General features: G+C 39.0%; 1 protein-coding gene across 1 annotated transcript in view; it reads left to right on the top strand.

The window, feature by feature from the left end:
* The window catches only part of DGKI (diacylglycerol kinase iota), a 201707-nt gene that overhangs the window by 124271 nt on the left and 57936 nt on the right, over positions 1–19500 (top strand). Inside the window, exon 22 of the mRNA XM_026037282.1 lies at positions 10225–10325. Coding sequence (XP_025893067.1) covers positions 10225–10325 — 101 coding nt within the window. The remainder of the gene's footprint in view (positions 1–10224; positions 10326–19500) is intronic.

Raw genomic sequence — 19500 nt, forward strand, 5'->3', positions numbered from 1 at the left:
CTGTTTCCCTTCACAGTCTGTGCCCACTGCCAGAGAGGACAACTTGTATATGAGAAGAGATCAASTATTCTCTTTGACCTATTTCCCCTCATTTTTCCCTCCACTGTTGGGATTCCAGCATCTTCCACTTCCACAGTAACTACCTCATGTAGCTCTTTACAGACTCCCATGACCGAAAGTCTCAGATTTTAAGGGTGATTCTGCTTTATGTTACTGAATAATTGCCTTGCGAAAAAAATTATAGAGCAGAATTCAACTGCAAAAAAAAATTTAGTCTTTTGAAAAAAAGGTGGAGAATGGAATCACACAGAAACATAAACCTAGTATTTCTACAGGGCTACTGAAGTCTCCAGTAGCTTCCTTTTTCTCTTGATAGCAGCAGCTTCATTTATTAGGGCACAAATGAAACACCTGATGTGCTACATGTCGTCTGATCTGGGCAATTGCTGACAATTAAGGTTGTGTTCAGTTACTTCATMATTTTTCACTGGTGAGTTATGTACAAAAGAGTGATTTTTCTCAGAATATTAATTATCTCCTCTTCATCTTACAATGGATCACTATAATGGTAATGGCTAATGACCCAGTGAAGTGTTTCAGATCAAAAGCAAATGTTCAGGTGCAAGAAATATGCTGTATCAGTCATACTATTTACACTTGGTTATAGATTGAAAGAAGGCAGATGGTAGGGTTGTAGAAAAAAAGTTGTTTCTTTTCTTCTCATATGCTTTTCTATTTGTCTTCCCCACGGTGTTTGCTAAATGTACCACCAACATCAAGTTTTCTGTTACAGTCAGATCAGCAGGCTCAGTTTTGCTACAAGAGTGGATTATGTTTTTATTGTCCATCCCTTAGACTTGCCAGCTAAGTTTTGATTTCCAAATCTTCATTGTTAATCATGGGAATATGTGTAAGAGAACGTGTAGCTTTCTTATGGTCTTCTGTTTGAGAGTGCAGTCTTATCGGAGCAATAAGYAAAGCGTGTATGGAATAAGAAGCCATTCTGCAACTCATTTTTTCAARAGTTGAAGTTAGCTGATTTGTAGAGACAACTCCATCCATTCAAATCTCAGTTTTGGTGTCTGTTGGCGTTTCTGGACCAGCTTCCAAGTCTGTTGCCTTGAGATCTTTAAGTACTTATGTGACATAAATCTTGGGGCTTGTATTCCTTGTATAGATGCGTGCTCAACTTGTCACAAGTCTTCCTCACTCGTGTCTAGCCCCTATGTGTCATGCAGCAATGAATTTCTCCATTTGCATGTTTTCTTTTGTCKTCCTGGTGTGATCTTGAAGCTCTGCATGTTTCCTCATTCAACTTACGTGACACATTCCTTTTGTTTCTGTTTAAATGTTGTATGTCTTTCTCTCTTTCTCTCTCTCTCACTCTTTCTGCCTCTCCCCTACCTTGTCTGTCCACACTTTGTTCTGCCTCTCTCTTGGCTACTCATTTCCTGCTGCCTTAGTATCCATAAAGTGCCCTCTGCTGACCTGAGGAGAGTCTCGGCTCCCCCCGATTCCTTCACTGTGTGAGTATCTGGCTTTTTTCTTTCTTTCACAGCTCCAAAATAGGTCGCTGTTACCCAGTGAGTCATTCAACCAGGAGAAAGGGCAGCGAGAATATTTTATTCTCAGATGAGTGGATCTGATGAGAAATAGGAGTTGTTTTTCTGAATTTGACCTTTCTTGTTTTTTGGCTTTGTGGGTTCATTCCTGCCTTTCAGTTGGCAGAGCATGCAGTGGCATGTGCTGTGGGCAGATGCATCTCCTAAATGAATTTCTCCTCCCTAGATGTGCTTACAGTAGTGTTTATCCCTCAGTAGAAGTGCTATGTTCTTTGCTCCTTGCTGGGAGTGAAGGTGTTAGGGCAGCAAGGGTCAGTTTCTCCTTGAAGAAAGGGGAACTGGGGCTTTAGGTGATGGCCCAGTGGACACAGGGCTGTGGSCTCACCAGCAGGGGCTCAGTCCCACGGTACCTAAGCCAGGTGAGCAGGACAGGTCAGTGATGGTGACCAGTTTCACCCAGGAGGGTCCAAAAAACATCCACAGTGATAGGAAAGTCTGAGTTCCACTACCAGGCACCATCCCTGGAAATAGCTCAGATGAGAGCTACAACATTGTTCTTCCATGAGCTGATAAGATGCATAATTACATTTCTTGTCCTTTTGTTTTAAACAAAAAAACTAGTGTGAATCAGCTCATCCGAAAAGCATCTTCATGTATAACTGATCCAAACAGAAAATTAGTGTCCCAAAGGAGTGGCATGATATTGTCTGCAGCTGCCCTGAAAATGGAAAATCCACATTTACATTAATATTTTGATTTTCAGCAACTCAAATGCAGTAACATGCTAGATAATAGCTAAATTATTCAAGAACCTAATATATTTTTAAAATGTAGTGAACTGGCACTTAGAAATACATGTACCCATGGTATGCTGCTTAAAAACTTTTTCATTACTTTTATGAAAACATGCCATTTTGTCAAAACCTGCGTGGGTTGACATTAAAAACAACAGCAACATAATGTAATATGTCAGTGCAGGCAGTACAGTGTGGCTTCACAAATGCTTTCTGAATATTCAGTCAAATAAGAAACTTGTTTAGCATTCTGTTGACAACTCTTTTTTCTTCTTACTTTGCCAATGTTATGTCGAACATTTTTTTTTAGCTATTAAAACTGTCAAGTCAAAATAAATACTGGAAAACAGCAAACTTCAGAGCTGTAAATCCAGGTATTCAGACCAGAAACTTGATTGCAAGCACAATTTCTGTGCAATCATAGAAGAAAATAAATGGTATGTGCTAAAAAAAATCCAGCATACTCTAAAGACTGAGCACTTGCAATAGGTGACATATAAATGAGCAAGAAATGAGGAATGACTTGGGAAATGTATTCGTACAATAAATTTAAAAGGTGTAAATTTCAGAAAGCCGTAAGCTTATCTTTGTTATTTTGCAAATAGGGGAAAATTTCCAATCAGTATGCCTTATCCCTAGACCATATTTGCTCTTCTCTGCTGAGGAACAGAAAGTAGTTCAAATAATGTACATCTCTTGCACTGATGCAGTATTCTAAATAGAAGAGGAGTTGTCTCAGGTTAAGGGATATCCCTTGGAAAATGATCTCCAAATTCTGTTACAGTTTGAATCTCCCATTTGATTTGAATATCCCACGTGACATCAGCTGTCAGGATAAAGTTGAAAGACTCCTGAACCCCCAAACTAATTTGTAAGTCAACGATATTCTGTATCTTGAAATCTGTAAAAAATAGATCAAGCATGCTGCTGCACTGTGGCTGCCAATTAACGTTTGGCAAATTAAAATAAGAACCCATGAGGTCTTAGTGAAGTTTGATTTGGGTTCTGATGGCTTTGAGGTTCAAATATTCTTTTTTATTGTTGTTGTTGTTGAAAAAAAAAAGTATTAAAAGCCTGTTTTACAGTCACTACTGAACAGAGGACAGATGCTGTTGAGTTTTAGTGATGGATGTATATACATATGTGTGTGTGTGTATRTCTATACAGCCTTTGTTAGATACCTTTCAAGTTTCCCAGATCAGTCTATGTATTGGCGTTTGGGTAGCCAAAATTATTAGTTAGATATGATTTTTGATGCAGAGATAAAAGAATTGTAGTGTGGTTTGCTTCAACTGTTTATACAGGACACACAAAGAAGCAGAATTTGTATTGTTGTGTTTTTAATGGAGGCTCGTAAAGGAAAGGTGATGACTGCAATTGCCAGCTGGATGTTTAATTGAAATAAGGAAGATGCACACAAGGTAGTGTATTTGAGTTGTGCCATTGATGCAAAGGAGTTCTGAAAAAAATATATGTGTGTGTGTATATATATATATATATATAAAACACAATTGACTTACATAGCTTTTACAGACGTAAGCACTGTAGGCATGCTGTGATTTTTATTAGAAAATCTACATAAATGAAAACACAAATATTGCTTTATTAGTAAATAGTGAACTGTTTAACAGAGTTGAGTGAGTACTGACTGCAGCAGGGTACGCACACAGCATCTGTGTGGACAGCAAAAGGGTAAAGGGAATCATGTTTGCTTTCGAAGTTCAAATGCAATATAAAATCAGCTTTGGGTTGGGCTGAATATGTAGTTAATAGGAGGAAGATCTAACAAGGAACAGTAGGAGAAGAGACATAAGGGAGAAAGTGTTACAGAGAGTGAGCTATTCTCCAAGTGCATAATTAAGGATGAAAGATGCTTTTTTGTTTGCTTGCTTGTTTGTTTATTTCTCCCTTAAATGAATTATAGGGAATTGATAGTCTCATTTGTCTTTTTTGGTTTCCTTCTTTAGTATGCATCATAGGCAGCATGTGCAATGCCATGGAGAATCCACRATGTTTGGCCGTGGAAAACATAAGAGGAGTGTAGCTACCATGATGAAGGAGAAACAAAGACCAGGATTCTACCTGACGCTTATGTGCCTGTATAAGTATGTGCATAGATCTAGTCTTGAGCACTTGCAAGTGTGATATGAGAAAGTGGTAGGTTTATAGTTGGGTTGACCTGGCTTATTTGGGATATGCTCATCAAACGGAGCTTATGTTTTTGGGGTATTAGTTAAGTACAGAGCTTAGCAAAACCTTTCTTTTATAATAAGATGACATTTTTCTGAAAATCAAACTTTGCCYATCAAAAGAGGCTGGATACTAGGTAAGTTGTTCTATGTTGTTGCAGATTTTAGGTTCTAGTAGATAAAAGCTGATAAAAACAGAGCTGACAAAAGTAGATAAAAAGTAGGTAAAATGCACCTATTTTTAATGCATCACTTCCAAGCTCTTCCAATGAGATCTCAAAAGTAAGGTTAATGTCTTTTTCATCTCTGGTAGCTGTTTTCCTTTTTCCAATTGTTCTAAACAGCAGTATATTTAATTAGTTTTGCCTGTTTGTTTCATCTCCAGGAGACAGGTAATTTATTAATCTGTCATAGCAAACATRCGGAGCACGGTGTTTTCTAAAGCTTAATTTTTGCAAGGGAGCAGAAGAGAGAATTACTCTTTCTGTTTACTGAACTGTGTTAAAATATGTACGTGTGTAGCTTGATGTGAGATGTATCCTGGAAAATCCATCAGAAATATCATTGGATTCTGTTAAATTGTTGGGCTGCTTTTATTATTATTTTCTTTGTGCAATCACAAGGAATAAGAAATGGTTCATAGGTTTTATAAATAATTAGAATGGGAATTAGGGTGTATATAATTAAAAGGTTTCTTTTCCCACTTGAATCAGCCTGATGGCTTAGAAGAAGTGCTGAGCTCTGGCCCCAAGCCACTCTGCCCATTTTCTGTTTTCTGAGTGACTGGAGACAGGAACATGAAGCTGAGGAGAAACAGTTGTGCTCCACCTGAGCTGATGGGTACCCTCCTACCTGCTGCTGCTGCATGGYCCTCAGGGGAGAGAATGAAGTCGCAGCCTCATGAAAAGCTGAGTTTGTTTTCCTGGGGAGATCATGTTGAGATCGTGTTCTGCTGGTGGTCTCAGAGTAGGTATTTACAGCTTTGTTTCTGTGGGTTCGGACCACAGAATGGGGTGATGGGGTGAAAGGAGACCTGCGTAATAATAACAGCAACAATAAAAAAAAGTGAAAGCTCATTTTTAGGTTTCTAGAATCTCAAGAATGCTATAGTTTAGGCTTAGGAGAAAAACAAATGTGTGCCTTTGTTCAGCAAGCAATTCCCAGTAGTAGAGCTTAAAAAAAKACGTCACCTGGTAAGCAGTTTATCTTGCATGATATTCACTTTTTACAACCTGCTCTTAAGCAAAGAGTGGTTCTTATTCTAATGCGTACACTGGTGTACAAGGGATGGATTTCTTCCTGCAGAAGAGTAGACCAACTTGGAATGCAGCAATTTCCGAATTTTATATAAATTGTCTATATTTTGTCTGGCAAGTTTTTCTTCTACTGCTTACAGTTGGGCAAATTGTATTATATAGTGYTTAGAAACATCCATTTCTATTAATACTAACATTTGCTTTCAGCAACATTTATCACCATATTAATAGCTTTTAAATAGACACATTTATGTGTCTGAGTTCTTTTGTTTCTGAATGTGCTGAATTTGTCTAAATCGTTCAAGAATAACTAAACTGTGCAACTGTGCACTTTGCAATAGTAASTGGGCAATTCATATAATATGGATTATTATACACTGTATGTGAAAAACTGCAGAAGTATTTATGGTGGAACTCTTTTGTACAGCTACATAGAACAGAGCTCTTTGTGGTGCTCATGAGCTGTGTGAGTGAATGAGTTAATTAGTTGGGTGATGAGAATGATATTATGTGGTGYSCATTGCCAGTCTGATAGCACAAGAAGCTAATGTTTGCATAGTGAATTTCTAGAGCCTCAACTGATTGACTAGGTAGTGAAAGTGAGGGAGACATTATTATGGTGCCAAACACCAACCGTACTGTAAAATGGCAAAACTTTTGATCACTGAATTAACACTGTCTATATGTTTTACACTTGTAACCCTATTACGCTGTGACTGCATTTAACTAAGTGTATATACATTCTCTGCCTTTTAGAAAAGAACCTCTTAGCGCTGATGTTTCTTTTCCTCTGTAGGTAATTTAGATAATTATAATTATTTAWAATAATAACTATTTAGATTAGCATCCAAATACTTTCAATCATTCAATTTTCAACTGAAAACAAAAAGTCTTGGTGGGAAGAGGACTCTTTGCTGAAGAAAGTGAGACTGAAAAATACCATCTCCAAAGACCTAACTTTTTATCTGAAGGAAGTATTAGGGGAGGAATGAATAAAGGAGTTTGGGAATAAGATTGAATTCCTGCCCACACAAGGTTTGAAAGGGTTGTATGATTGGGACAAGCTCACAGGGTGATGCACAGGCTCGGGAGAGACTCCCCTGCTCTGTCCCAGATGTTTCCCAAGGTAGGGCATAGCTCATCTCCAGCCGCCTCTGTCTGGCACGCCCCTATCCTGTCATGCACGAAGGGATGGGAGTAAGACCAGTGAGTGAAACGAGACCTAGTAGGTCCTTCACATGAAGCACAGAAGTGCAAAGTATATATACAAATACATCTCTTACAGAGAAGGATATCAATGGGTTGCAACAGGAAAAGCAACCTAGTGGAACCTGATGGGCAGTTGGAGAACAGGTATYGCTTGGATCTCTGCTGTGGGAGGTGAGAGGGATCAAATAAAAGAAAACTTTCTTTGGGAGTTCATTGGGAAAACTTTCTTTGGGAAATCTTTCATTGGGAGTTCAACATCCAACTTTAGGAAGATGCGAAGTTCTGTTYCCCTCTGGAAAAGCGAGCAATGCTGGGCATCACAGTGCAGGGTCACGGTGTAGAAGGTAAGGCCTGAGCTTCACACACGGATGAATCCTGCAGCAAGGGAGAGAAGTGGAATGAGTAAGAAAGACAGTTCTGCTCTGCAGTGCAATCATGCTGTGTTGGACAAGTGCCGCCCAGGAATGTCAGGCTTTAGTCAGTTATTTTGAACTGGTAACTGGCTGCTTTCATACAGTTCCAATTTGGATTGCACCAAACTTCCCTGAACTATTTCATATTCAATACTAGTTCTAGAAGTAACAGTATTTTGTTTCTGAAAACAGATAGTTTTTCATTTGAGTTTGCATTCACCTTAACTCAAGGGATATCGAGGACTGTAAGCCCCAAATGCTAATTCTGTTTTTCACTGTCTAGCTGCTTTTTCAGAGGAGATTTGGACGTCTCTGAGGAGGGACTGGTGGATAGGTGTCCACATCACATGTTGCTCTTGATTACTCTTAATTCCTGTGAGGAGCATTTGAGGGGAAAAAAGGCCTTCTTTGTTAGCATAGAGCAAAGACAGCATTCTCAGCTGTCTTTGTAGTGTGTTCTGGTGTCACAACAGGAATAAGATGTTTCTGAATTTTGCTGTCTCTGTTCACCCCCTTACCTCCCAGCTGAATTTGAAGAAGAGGTAATTCATCACCAGTCTCTCCTCCAGACCTGCCAACTATCCCCCAGTTGTTAACCTGTGGGTTGGAAGACTGAACTACTTTCATAATAATGCATGTTGACAGAACATCATGGGAAAAGCAGCAACAGCTTTTTCTTGGGCCGTATCAGCATATAAAAGACTTCACTTTTCAGGACTGTCAGTTTGTCATTCTCAGGAACTCTACTCTGTGCACTGAATTATTTTTTCCTCTGTTCAGACAAAAACTATAAACTATGCAATTCTATTGCTGTACTTTCTCACTTAAACAATTTCTTCTCTTCTCTTAGCTAAAAATAAAATCCACCATGCTTTTTCATAGAGTTTGGAAGGGATGGTGAAATTCCTCAGATTAAATTCTTCATTGCTCAGCCAGCAATCTGACATTTAATTCACCTTAGAAATAGGAGGTAAAGGGGGATGAAAAAGGTGAGAGAGACTCAGTGTAATTGCATTCTTGTTCAACCTGTACACCTTACCCCTGCTTGCATGCACTGATCTTCTGCTTGCTGTGCGGGCTGTTGAGGCTGCAGATGGAGAGCACTGTTCTGGGGGAATAACACAAAGCAGCTGAATGAGAAGCTTGCCCCATGAAGCTGTTCTGGAAGTTACTATACCAGATGTCTGCCAAACCAGCTATAAAAGCCTACCTTGCTTTTGGACAATTTCCTAAGCATCTTGTGCCACAATTTGACACAGCAGTCCCTGTCAGGACAGGAAAAACATTGGTCAGCTTATATGTAGCTTAGTACATCAGTTTTGCTGCCACTATTAAACATTTGTGTCTTCTTCAAAGCTGTTCTTTGTGTATTTTAGGGTTATTTTCATCATTACTGTAGAAAATCCTGTTCAAAACAGGAGTATGTCCAGTGCAGCTCTTTGTGGCATATTATCTTACACTCCAATTATACAGGCACCCTCAATTCATTTTTTTTGATAACTATATTGGCAAAGAGGACTTGTACCAAAGAAGATTAATCTGGTCTTCATTTCAGTTTGTTTCATCTGTCCACATGAACAGAGCTGTTCTTACCAATACACTGCAAGCATGCAATAAGCTAACTCTGAAACCCTTGCTAACTGCTGCGTCTGTGGATCTACCAAGAGATGGCCCCAAAGCATATGTTCTGTTAGCTCTGCAGTATAGTCAGGCAAAGAAGAAAATTGCTCACCTATTTAAAAAATGTTTTTTATTTTTACATTCTTAGATGTGTTTTCTGCTGATCAGCTTTTAAGCTAGCAATGCAAATGCTGTAGGTTGGGTTCTTTAAAATTGAGAGTAAGAAAACAGCGAGTCTTTTTATATGGCTGTCTGTCCATAGTTAAAATTTTGTTTTCAGTGTATGCTTTAGGTGTTTATAGCACTGAAAGTCCTGTTACTAAGTAAGTTCATTAAAATGTAGGGAGAAACGTACAATATTTGGTAGAAGCTGAGAGTGAAGAACCTTCCCTGGACCAGTGGCCAGTTCTTGCAGCACGCACATTGGTTTGCGTGTTTTCATACTTAGGATTTCTATTCCATTTTATGAATAGAAAATGCAATTTACAAAGAAAAATGTTAATTTACAAAGAATTTCAAAAGTACATAGGCAGTTAARGTATCTAAATCTAACTGGAATCTTTAGAAATGGAGTACCTGTGCTGTTACTTGCAAGTTACTTGCTGTTACTTGCAAGTCCTCCTGGGATTCATGTACYAGACTCTTTACTTTAGAAGACCATTTCTTAGTCACATTTCTGTTAGCTGTTCCTCAAAACACAGCTGCTGAATAAGAATCCTCTACATGCAGGGTTGAATGTTTGGGTGGCTGCCTGGCTGGCTGGATGCCCATGAGTGTTCTGAGAGGATTCCCAGAAAGCTGGGGATGGCACTGTGATCTGATTTGGAGCTTGGCAGCTTTACTGATTTCATAGGACTTCACAAAAAGGCAAATTGGAGGAATATGGAATATCTGTATAGATATTAATGAGTTCATAAAAAAAAGTCTTTGCAATCCAGACTGCACAGCCAGGGACTGAGCTTCTTGTTCATTCTTTTCATATGATGTAGTGCCAATGTTGTTGTGAAGTCTGTAGTCATAGTCTTGTAAAACATGCTTGGTGATGAGCACGTGGGGAGTTGGCCAAGTTTTGAAGAGGATTGCTCTTTTTCTTTTTTCAGAGAAGATTAAAAGCACTTTATGGCTTCTTTTTGCTTTTCTATGGAACTTTGCCTAAGAAGATTTTTTTTCTTTTCTTGCAGTCCTCATTCCATCCCAGATCGTCTACGGATCAGAGTGAACAGAATTAATTTACAAGAATATGAGGGGCTACATTATGACAAAGAAAAGCTCCGGGAAGCTTGTAAGTTGGAAGAAGCTAAGTTATAGCTGCTTTTGATAGAACATTCTGTATAGATCTTCTATTAGCAAAAGGCCAGGATCAAGACATCTTGTATGAGTCCTGTGTGGAGTGTATGTGTATGTTTGTAAACACAGATACACATATGAAAACTCTATAAATTATGCCTTCTGCATGTTGATACTATTTACTCCAAAGTATGTGTTTTTCAYACCTTATCAATGACTGTCTGTTGGGTCCTACTTGTGTCAGGATTTTATGTTTAACACCAAAAATGAAACTGAGGTGAGAATCACAATTACTTTTATATCAACAAGGTGCTCTGGCCTTGAATATGGTTCTTACATAGATGTATTTACCTTGGGAAACAAATCTGRCTTCACCAATCCATAATTCTTTAATAACCTTAAGTTTTCTATGTATGAAAATAATCACTGTATTGTTTCCTCATGTAATAGTTTAACTCCCTCATTCAGAGGGTAAGCTAAAAGCAGTTATTTGCACTGACGACACTGCTGACTATGACCCATGCTTAGAAATGGAGTCCTTGGTCACACATGGGGTCATTAATCAATGAGGGACATGGCTGCTTGTGATAACCATTCAGTAGAGTCTTGTTCATGTATGTACTTACCATTCATTAAATTACAAGCATGACTATTTGCTCTGTAGCAGATCTTCAGTTTCCTTTTTAATACAGAGTGATTTGGCAATGACAGGATGGAAATCCTTTTAATTGGTTTGCTAATTTTACTGTTGGAAGATAGCTGTGCTATTTCACTTTCACCCTTCCAGTCCTACTCCTCCTCCTAACTCTCCATGTTCACAATCTCTGTTTCCAACAAAAGAACTGAGATGGCTTGAATTTTAATACAGGTTCTGACAGCCTTCTCCARATTTTCTATTAACAGATTTCAGCTATAATTAAAGCAATCCAAGCTTTTGTCACTGGACCAAGGAGAATTATAACAAGATGAGGATTATGATCCTTTGGAGAGAATTGGTTTCAATTTAAATTTGAGAGTTTGACTTTGAGTAGACTCAAGGCCATCTTGAATATGCTTCTATCTAACCCTGTCCAAATCAGTCTGGCTCCTTTATTCTTCCTATGCTACAGTCTTTCCCCCTTTGAAGAGAACAGTCCATACCCACTAGAGTATATTTTTTGTTTCTATATATGTAGTWTAAATTATTTTGTTCTTAAGAGCCATTTTCATGTTCTGACAAAGGTACCCAACTTTTTAACACTACAAATGTAAATATCTTCCTGTCTTTAGATTATACATGTGTTTGGTCACTTGAGGGGTGTATGCTTAAGAGATTTTCCTTCAAAAAGTAGATGCTTGCCAACCAAAAACTAAACTGCAGCTCACAGGTACAGGCAGGATACGTTCAGTAATACATTTTTAAAGTYTTTACATTAAAGTCTTTACAGCTTTGTCACTTTATTCCACTTTATTAGTTGCTACATAGCCAGCCTGGTAATATAACATACCTGGTTGCTATACTATTCTGACAAAATTCTTTTCATCAAGTTGTTTTTCCTCCTGCCCTCCTTTACCTCTCTCAATAATAATTGTACTTCAATGTCTTTACACTAAAATATGAGAAATCAAAAAAATCCACATCAACCTGAAACAGATTGCAAGGAATATGTCACTTTACCCTTTGTAGCCTTTAGGAAACTCCTGTATAAGGACACTTACAAGGCAACTTAAGCATGCACTGAAGGTCATCAATTTTATACGAGTAGAAAAAGCTTAAGTGTCATGCATCTCACTTGTGAAGTCTTTAGTTCTTTGGAGTCTGATCTTAATTTGAAGATTTCTATCTGATCCTAACTATGACTGAAATAAAGTATATATGGGAAGAGAAGTGTTCTCTGAACAACAGAAGTTAAACTGTTTTAAATATTCTAGTCAATTCCCTGGATTTCATGAAGCAAAAAATGGAGTTGCTCAGAGCATCCTAGTTGCTCTGTGACTTACTGTAACAGGATAGAAACATCCATCAGGAACTGATGAGCAGCTAGTCAACAAGCTTCTTGGTTATACTAGAGGCCTATATGAGTTGAGTTTTTATAAGGAAGCGAGATGAAAAATCACTTAAGTAAGTGTTACTTTTAAAAAGAGCAGATAAAAAAGTTAGGCAACAAGTTAACCATGAGTCAGCAGTGTGCTCTTGTGGCCAAGAAGGCCAATGGGCTCCTGSCTGCATCAGGAGCAGTGTTGCCAGCAGGTCAAGGGAGGGGATCCTRCCCTTCTGCTCAGCTCTGTTGAGGCMGCACCTGGAGTATTGGGGACAGTTCTGGGCTCCCCAGGACGAGGGATGTGGAGCTTSTAGAGGGGGTGTAATCAAAGATGATTAACGGACTGGAGCACAGTCCCTTACAAGGAAACACTCAGCCTTACAGGGAAAGACTGAGCGAGTTGAGCCTGTTTAGCCTGGAGAAGAAAAGGTTGAGAATAGATCTGATTAATATGTATAAGTACCTAAAGGGTGAATGTAAAGAGGAAGGGGCCAAGCTTTTCTCAGTGGTGGCCAGTGATAGGACAAGGCACAATAGGTATAAGCTGAAACACAGGCAATTCCATCTGCATSTGAGGAAGAACTTCTTTCCTATAAGGGTGACAGAGCCCTGGCACAGGCTGCTCAGGGAGGCTGTGGAGTCTCCTTCTCTGGAGGTCTTCAAAACTGTCTTGGATGCCGCCCTGTGCCCCGTGCTCTGGGTGTCCCTGCTGGAGCAGGGGGGTTGGACTAGATGATCTCTAGAGGTGCCTTCCAACCTCAACCATTCTATGATTCTGTGATAGCTGCGATAGTTGTGATTCTTTTAGTTGTGTTTTGATTATTGTATATATACCAAATGGTTTTATGATGGTAACACTATGCGCCTGCCTTCTTGGCTCTATCATGTGGATAWTACTTCTGTGAAATGTATGCTGTCTCAGTCCTTGTCAGTAARTCTTTCCTTTGACAGAACATTGTCACTAAAAGTTACTTGACTAAAGAAGTGGGGAAGTGAAAACAGACGGTCAAGGGAGGGAGTCAGGCAAGAGATGGAACTCTTCTTTCCTGATGAACAAATTGATCATAAGATAAGAGGAGGAGGAAGAAATTTTATCATTACTTTCCCATACAAAACAAATCACCGGGGCAAGTTAATAGTTGAAATTTTATAAGTGTGAATTAAAAACTTAAATTCAGATAATTCCTGTACACCAGCAAATTGCAGGAACACTTGTAGAATGGACCCTGTTACAGTAGCATGTCTGTCTGGCATATTACCATAAGCGGGGTTAGCTTCCTGCAGAACAGTTCTGACTCTCAGGTGCATGTATGTCTCAATGATCACAAGAGACTCAGTTTTTATATTTGTCAAGACTTTGGCAGAATACTATCCTTACCATACATTCACTACGCAGAGTGACTTACARCACTTTTATCTCTTCATTTTTTTCTGGAAGACTAAACAAAATCCCACAGCCATCAGAGAGAAAAATAATAATAATAAATAAATAATAATAAAAAAAGGAATCCAGTTGATAACAACTCATGTTATTATTCCCGAAGGAACAGTGCAAAGAAACTGTTAGGATTTTTGCCTGTGACATGTCTCTGTAATAGAGTTTTGAATGATCTGACATCAGTGTAATAATCTGGATCACTTTAAATCACAGTAAATACATTTCACCCTCTTTGCTTGAAATACTGATTTGATTCTATCAGCAGCTTCATCTAAAATTGCAGTGCCCTGACATCTAACAACTCCTCATACAAACAGTTCCATGAAGATTAATCTTCCCTCTGCTGGAGGTAGACACTTCATTTTGAAAACCTTCTGAGCAATTAAAGACTGTCATTTTGTCCTCTGAAGGGCACAACCATTCTTAGCCCTTCTTTTCTTCTCTGTTTTTCTTGTTGCAGCATCTGTCATTAAACCAAAGACCCTGCTTCTTAATCGTCCCATTCTTCTCTCCCCATATGCTTTCTTTTCTCCTTCATGCTGTATTCTATCGGCATCTCAGACTCATGTTTTAGGGATGCTTATTGATCCTTCGGTGGGAAGGTGGGGGTGAAAGTTTCCACTCTCCTAGGAAAAGGAGATGCACGTTGGACATTTTAGCTATGTTGTAATTGTTGTAATGTTCTTTGCTGTTTCCCCCCCACCCCCTTTTTTTTTTTTTTTTGTAACATCTCTTTATACATATCCCAAGCAGTTGCTATCCTGGCCACCAGCTCCAGCTTTWCCAGACTGGTTTTAGTGACCTTATGTGACCATGACTGAGACTATCATGCTCAACCAGTGAGTTGAGTATGATATTTCTAGGTGGGCAGAATGGAATTATCTCTCTCTCTCTCCCTTCTGCTTTCCCTTCTGCTCTCCTCCTTTGCTCTCTCTTTGTCATCTATCTACTCTTTCTAACTTACTGTGAGCACAGGAGAGTAGAATTCAAAGCAGCCTTGAGAGGAAACAGTTGAGTTTTTTTAAAAATAATTTTCTGACTCCCTATTTTTCTCTTCCCGCTGTTACTAATTCTTGATGATGGAGATATTTGTAGGAATTGACAACAACCAAAAAGAAACCAGCTAAGGGATCCTTGTGCCTTTTAGCACTATTGCAAATTTGTGCCATGAAGATGGAGGGCAGAATTAGCATACCAGGAGAAGTAGCTGCATATATATATTATATATACACACACACACACACACACACACACATATAATCTGTCACTTTGTACTGCCCTTTATTTGTTTTGCATGCTTTGGCCCAGAGATCCAAACTTAGTTTGCTCAAGCACCACTAATTAAGAAGGAATCTCACCTTATCCCATCAATGGCAGAGTCAGAAATTGCTCTCATACCCATGACAGCTCTGTCTCCCATCTCACTGCTTATTCACATAGGGCAGCTGTTCCTTCTCTTCTCTGAAACAAAACAGCATGCTAGGTTAAAAAGCAACTTTTGAAGAAAATTTATTTCCATGTGCATAACAATTGARCTATCTACAAATCTGCAGTCTCTTTTCTGCCTCTCTGCTTTATGTGTGTGTGGGGGTAGCATTATTTGAAGGTAACCTCAGGTTGTTCTCTTTTTTTCTCCAATTAACCCGTCTGATTATATCTAATAAGATTTATTTATTGCAAGTTTCCCTGTCTTCAATATCTGTGGTTTATCTCAGGATGTGGGTCATCTGAGGATTTCTTATYGAGTATCTGGAGTGACAAGCTTGTGAGTCATCTGAGATGAGTGCTATATATACAGAGATACTGTTGCTTCCTTGTACCAGTGATGTACTTACCACAGTTTGAGAAWCCCTGGTCCCTGAAATTTGTTCTTATACTACAAAGTTTGAGGATATGAAGAATTAAGTTATTTTGGAGACTATTCCCCATGATTTTGAGCAAGCAGTAGTTAAATGAGAAAAGGTCAACAAGGAGGAATTTGAAAAAGTATAAAAAGAAGAAAAAAAAAAACCCCATCCCTTCTCATGGTTGCAAGTTGATTTCCCAAAGGATGTATTTAGACCCAACATACAGTTCTCTGCCTCTTCAGCTAGTGGGGCAACTACCATCTACAAAGTTCATAGGGCACCAATATTGCAGCAGATTTCAGAAATATATATATTGACTTCAGGAAGTGAAGGAATATTAAATACAATTCCAAACTCTCAAAGAAAGTTTACTGTGATTTGGCTTTATGGCATAAATTATTCTTTCAGGTGTTTCTGTCTATACTCCTGCCTCCTCCATCTATTCCTTCTCTGGTTTAATTTCTTCTGACTTTTCATTCCTGGTCTTCCCTGTCTGGTTATGCCATTTCCCTCCCATTCTTCCTGACCATCTAAATCTCTTTTTCCATATCTTACATCTCAGGCGCTTCCTCTTTTCCTTAATTCTAATCCCTTTCTCATTTTTCACCAGATTTGTTTCTTTAAGGACTTAGTCCAAATTTTGCTTCCTTATCTGTCTCTGTTCCTATCTCTTTGTAGTCTTCTTGCCTTAACCTGTTCCCTTGTTCTRATGTTTGGGACAAGTTCACTCTTTTAACTCTTGGCAACTTCTTCCTTTGCGTGGCAGGGTAATGAGGAGGTTACTGAGAGCTTGGGAGGGGTGATCTCCCTCTCAAATGTGCTCTGTTTTGCTCTGGGGAAAAAAAAAAAAGGCTTATATTTTGTTAAGAGAAGTGTTTTATACAACCCCAGTCAGATTCAAATCATACTGCAAAGGCCAAACCTCTTAACCTGTCTGAATATTTCAGAATTCTCTCTCAAGGTTTCTGAAGATTTACTGCAATTACTTGGTCCTTCACATTTCTAATATCATGGGAAGCCCCTCAGGAAAACGACTTCTTTATAACATCTTCAGTTGTGAGGTTGCTTTATTTGCTACATTAAACATTTACAGCCCACTGTCTAATCTTCCCAACGCCCTGAGGTATGTCAAACTCGGAATGAGTTTTCCTGGCATTCACATCTACTTTAATGATATGTCTCAAGGCTGTTTTGTTTGGGATTTGAGTGGGTTAATCATGGTCTTTAGATCACGAATTGAATCCTTTCGTAACAATAAATAGGGAAGTTAATTGAATTTTATTTTTTCTTGATGGTGTAATATGCACTATATTCAGGCTCCTTCAATTTGTGTCTGCAGTACCATTAAAGAGCTCCCTAGCTTTAGGTATTGAACACAATAGACAGTTAATAGGTAGAAGATCTCTTCCTTGTTTATAACTTTCATAGCTAATTTTGAGAGGACTTTGGAAATCACTAATAATCTTGCAGTCAATTGGAACATCATGATAGCTGTATTGCTGCACCTAGCCCACTCTCTGCCTGCTGATACTTGATTTCAATGAGTGTTGCTAAGGGCAGAAAGCTTTCTGCAGTACTCGTTCACAATATGAAGCAACTGTCTGCCTGTATAACCTCTTGGGGTTCTTATACTGCTGCTCATCACTGTAATTTTAGAGTCCAAATCCGCAGCTCCCCAGACAAATTTCTTTTCCTCACTCRGGGAGCACAAAGAACCTGGGAGATGGATACAAGCATCCAGAAGAGTAGATTCCTTTGGAGAAAAAATAATCAGTACTTGAATGCTGCAGCTTGGTCCTGAGCTGAGACTCTTCCTTGTTTTTGGCATTTTTCCAAGTGTGGGTATATCTGTATAGTAGATATACAGCTACAGTGAATATACAGATACAGTAGGTATAGTAAAATATGTATAGATAGTATGCGTGTGTATATGGGAGAGCTGCATGGCAGTGCCTGGGGTGTTAATGTGTGCAAGGCTTTAACCCATATTCTCCTGTCTCTTGACTGAAYATGTCTAGGAACCCCTTCATCCTGCAGCACCATTCTGTACCATCCAGCTTTTCATCTATACAGGGCTACTCAGAAAAGGAAGAAGTTTCTTTATTCAGGTATGAAGATGCCTGAATAAAAGTGTCCACAATGGTATTTTTTTGCCTTGCATAGTATACACACTGACTTTCTCACAAATTTGCCCTAAGTTAACCAAATTTGCCCCCATTGCATGGTATTGCCCTGTGCTTAGAGCAAGCAACTGTCCACTCATTTCAATGCCATTATCAGTTCATAAATACTTGCTTTTGTTTTCAAGCAGCATTCACTGTGAAGCATTTTGAAAGACTTGGCTGCATGGTACATTATGAGTGCTTGTTGTGGTTTATAATTTGAATGAGAGCTGGCATTTTGATTGCCAAAGGTCAAGTGGGTCCCAAAAAATGTGGTAGAAGACACTTCAACATACATCATAGTGTTATCCAAAAGTAATGTAAAAGTTGTCAAGTGACCATGAACTGTGTGAGAGGAAACAATGTGAGGTGTGCTTCAGGTGTCCTTAACTCACCATTGACCCCCAAAGCTAAAGGTCTCATGACATAAGGATTTCCACCCAACAGAAGTCAAACATCTGATCTTAAAGACAGAGTCACCCAGCCTGGGTTTCCAAACTTACTCTTTTTTGACTGTGCAGAATCAATGGGAACGTGCTCTAGGTGACCCTGTGTGAGCAGGGGGGTTGGACTCGATGACCTCTGAGGTSCCTTCCAACCTTCGACATTCTATGATTCTATGATTCTATGAAATCATTTCAGTTAACATATGAATTTTTACATTTTCTTCACTCACGTAGATAAGACCTAGAAGTGTAATTTCTAAACTCTCTTTTGCCTATTAGTCTTTTCAGACATTTTGATGCATTTCTTTACATTTTCAGACATTCATAAGATCTGTCTGCTCTGGATCCTCGGGAATGATGGTGCTTTATGATTTCAGTTCTGTTAGCTGCAGTGTCTTAGCAGGTCAAACCATCAGTCTCATTAAATTCCCGTGTTCCCTCAACACAGAAGGAATTCAGTAGAAAAGAAATAGAAACTGTAAAAAAAATGGCACATTTTGATCCAGTGGAATAGCTCTCTAATGCTGTACAGCTGTTGGAGGTGTAGTCATGTCAGTTGTGATTCCTTTTTTTTTAAAGCTATAAAAAAAACTTAACTAATGTTCAGTAAGGGCTGCAGAGGTATCTACAGAATTGAAACTGGGAAGCCATTAAGTATCCTTTCACAAAGAGCTTGAGGATCTCCTGTTGAAATGAGTTAAGCAGTAATAACCACAAGGCAAAGAAAATCAGCCTGTAAGCTAGAGCATCAGGAATGGAAACCTAGTGACTGACTCCTCCCTGTTCCACTGCCTTGTTTCACAATCTCTGCTTTTTGATGAAAATTTCTTGTGGGTTGCAATGGGCAGCCATCTCCTCTGGATGTTCTGAAAATGGGCAGGTGGACTGGGCTTGCTCTCTCTTCATTTTTATTTTCTTGTTTCTCTCTCTTTCTTCTCTTTCCTACTTCTGTTCTCCTCAGGTTCATAGCTGTTCAGCTGCTTGAACTGCCTCCTAAGCACAGTTTTGGCAACATCGCTGCTTTTGGCCACTGAGGTGCCTATTGACTTTGACTACACTTGGTGTTCCCCTAATTTTCACTCCGAGGCTACTAAGTTTTCCTTCATGCTTCCAGCCTTGATGGCTCACAATAATATGAGCCCCAAAGACATTCCTCTGTATTTCTTATCACTGTCTTGTTTTCCTGAAGCCGTGAGAATAAAGAACTTTTCCATAGATAAATGTCCTTCTTAATCAATGTCTTCTGAATGACAGGA

Source organism: Nothoprocta perdicaria, unplaced genomic scaffold, assembly GCF_003342845.1.
Source record: "Nothoprocta perdicaria isolate Ctin4 unplaced genomic scaffold, notPer1 scaffold_195, whole genome shotgun sequence".
NCBI classification, from domain to species: Eukaryota; Metazoa; Chordata; class Aves; order Tinamiformes; family Tinamidae; genus Nothoprocta; species Nothoprocta perdicaria.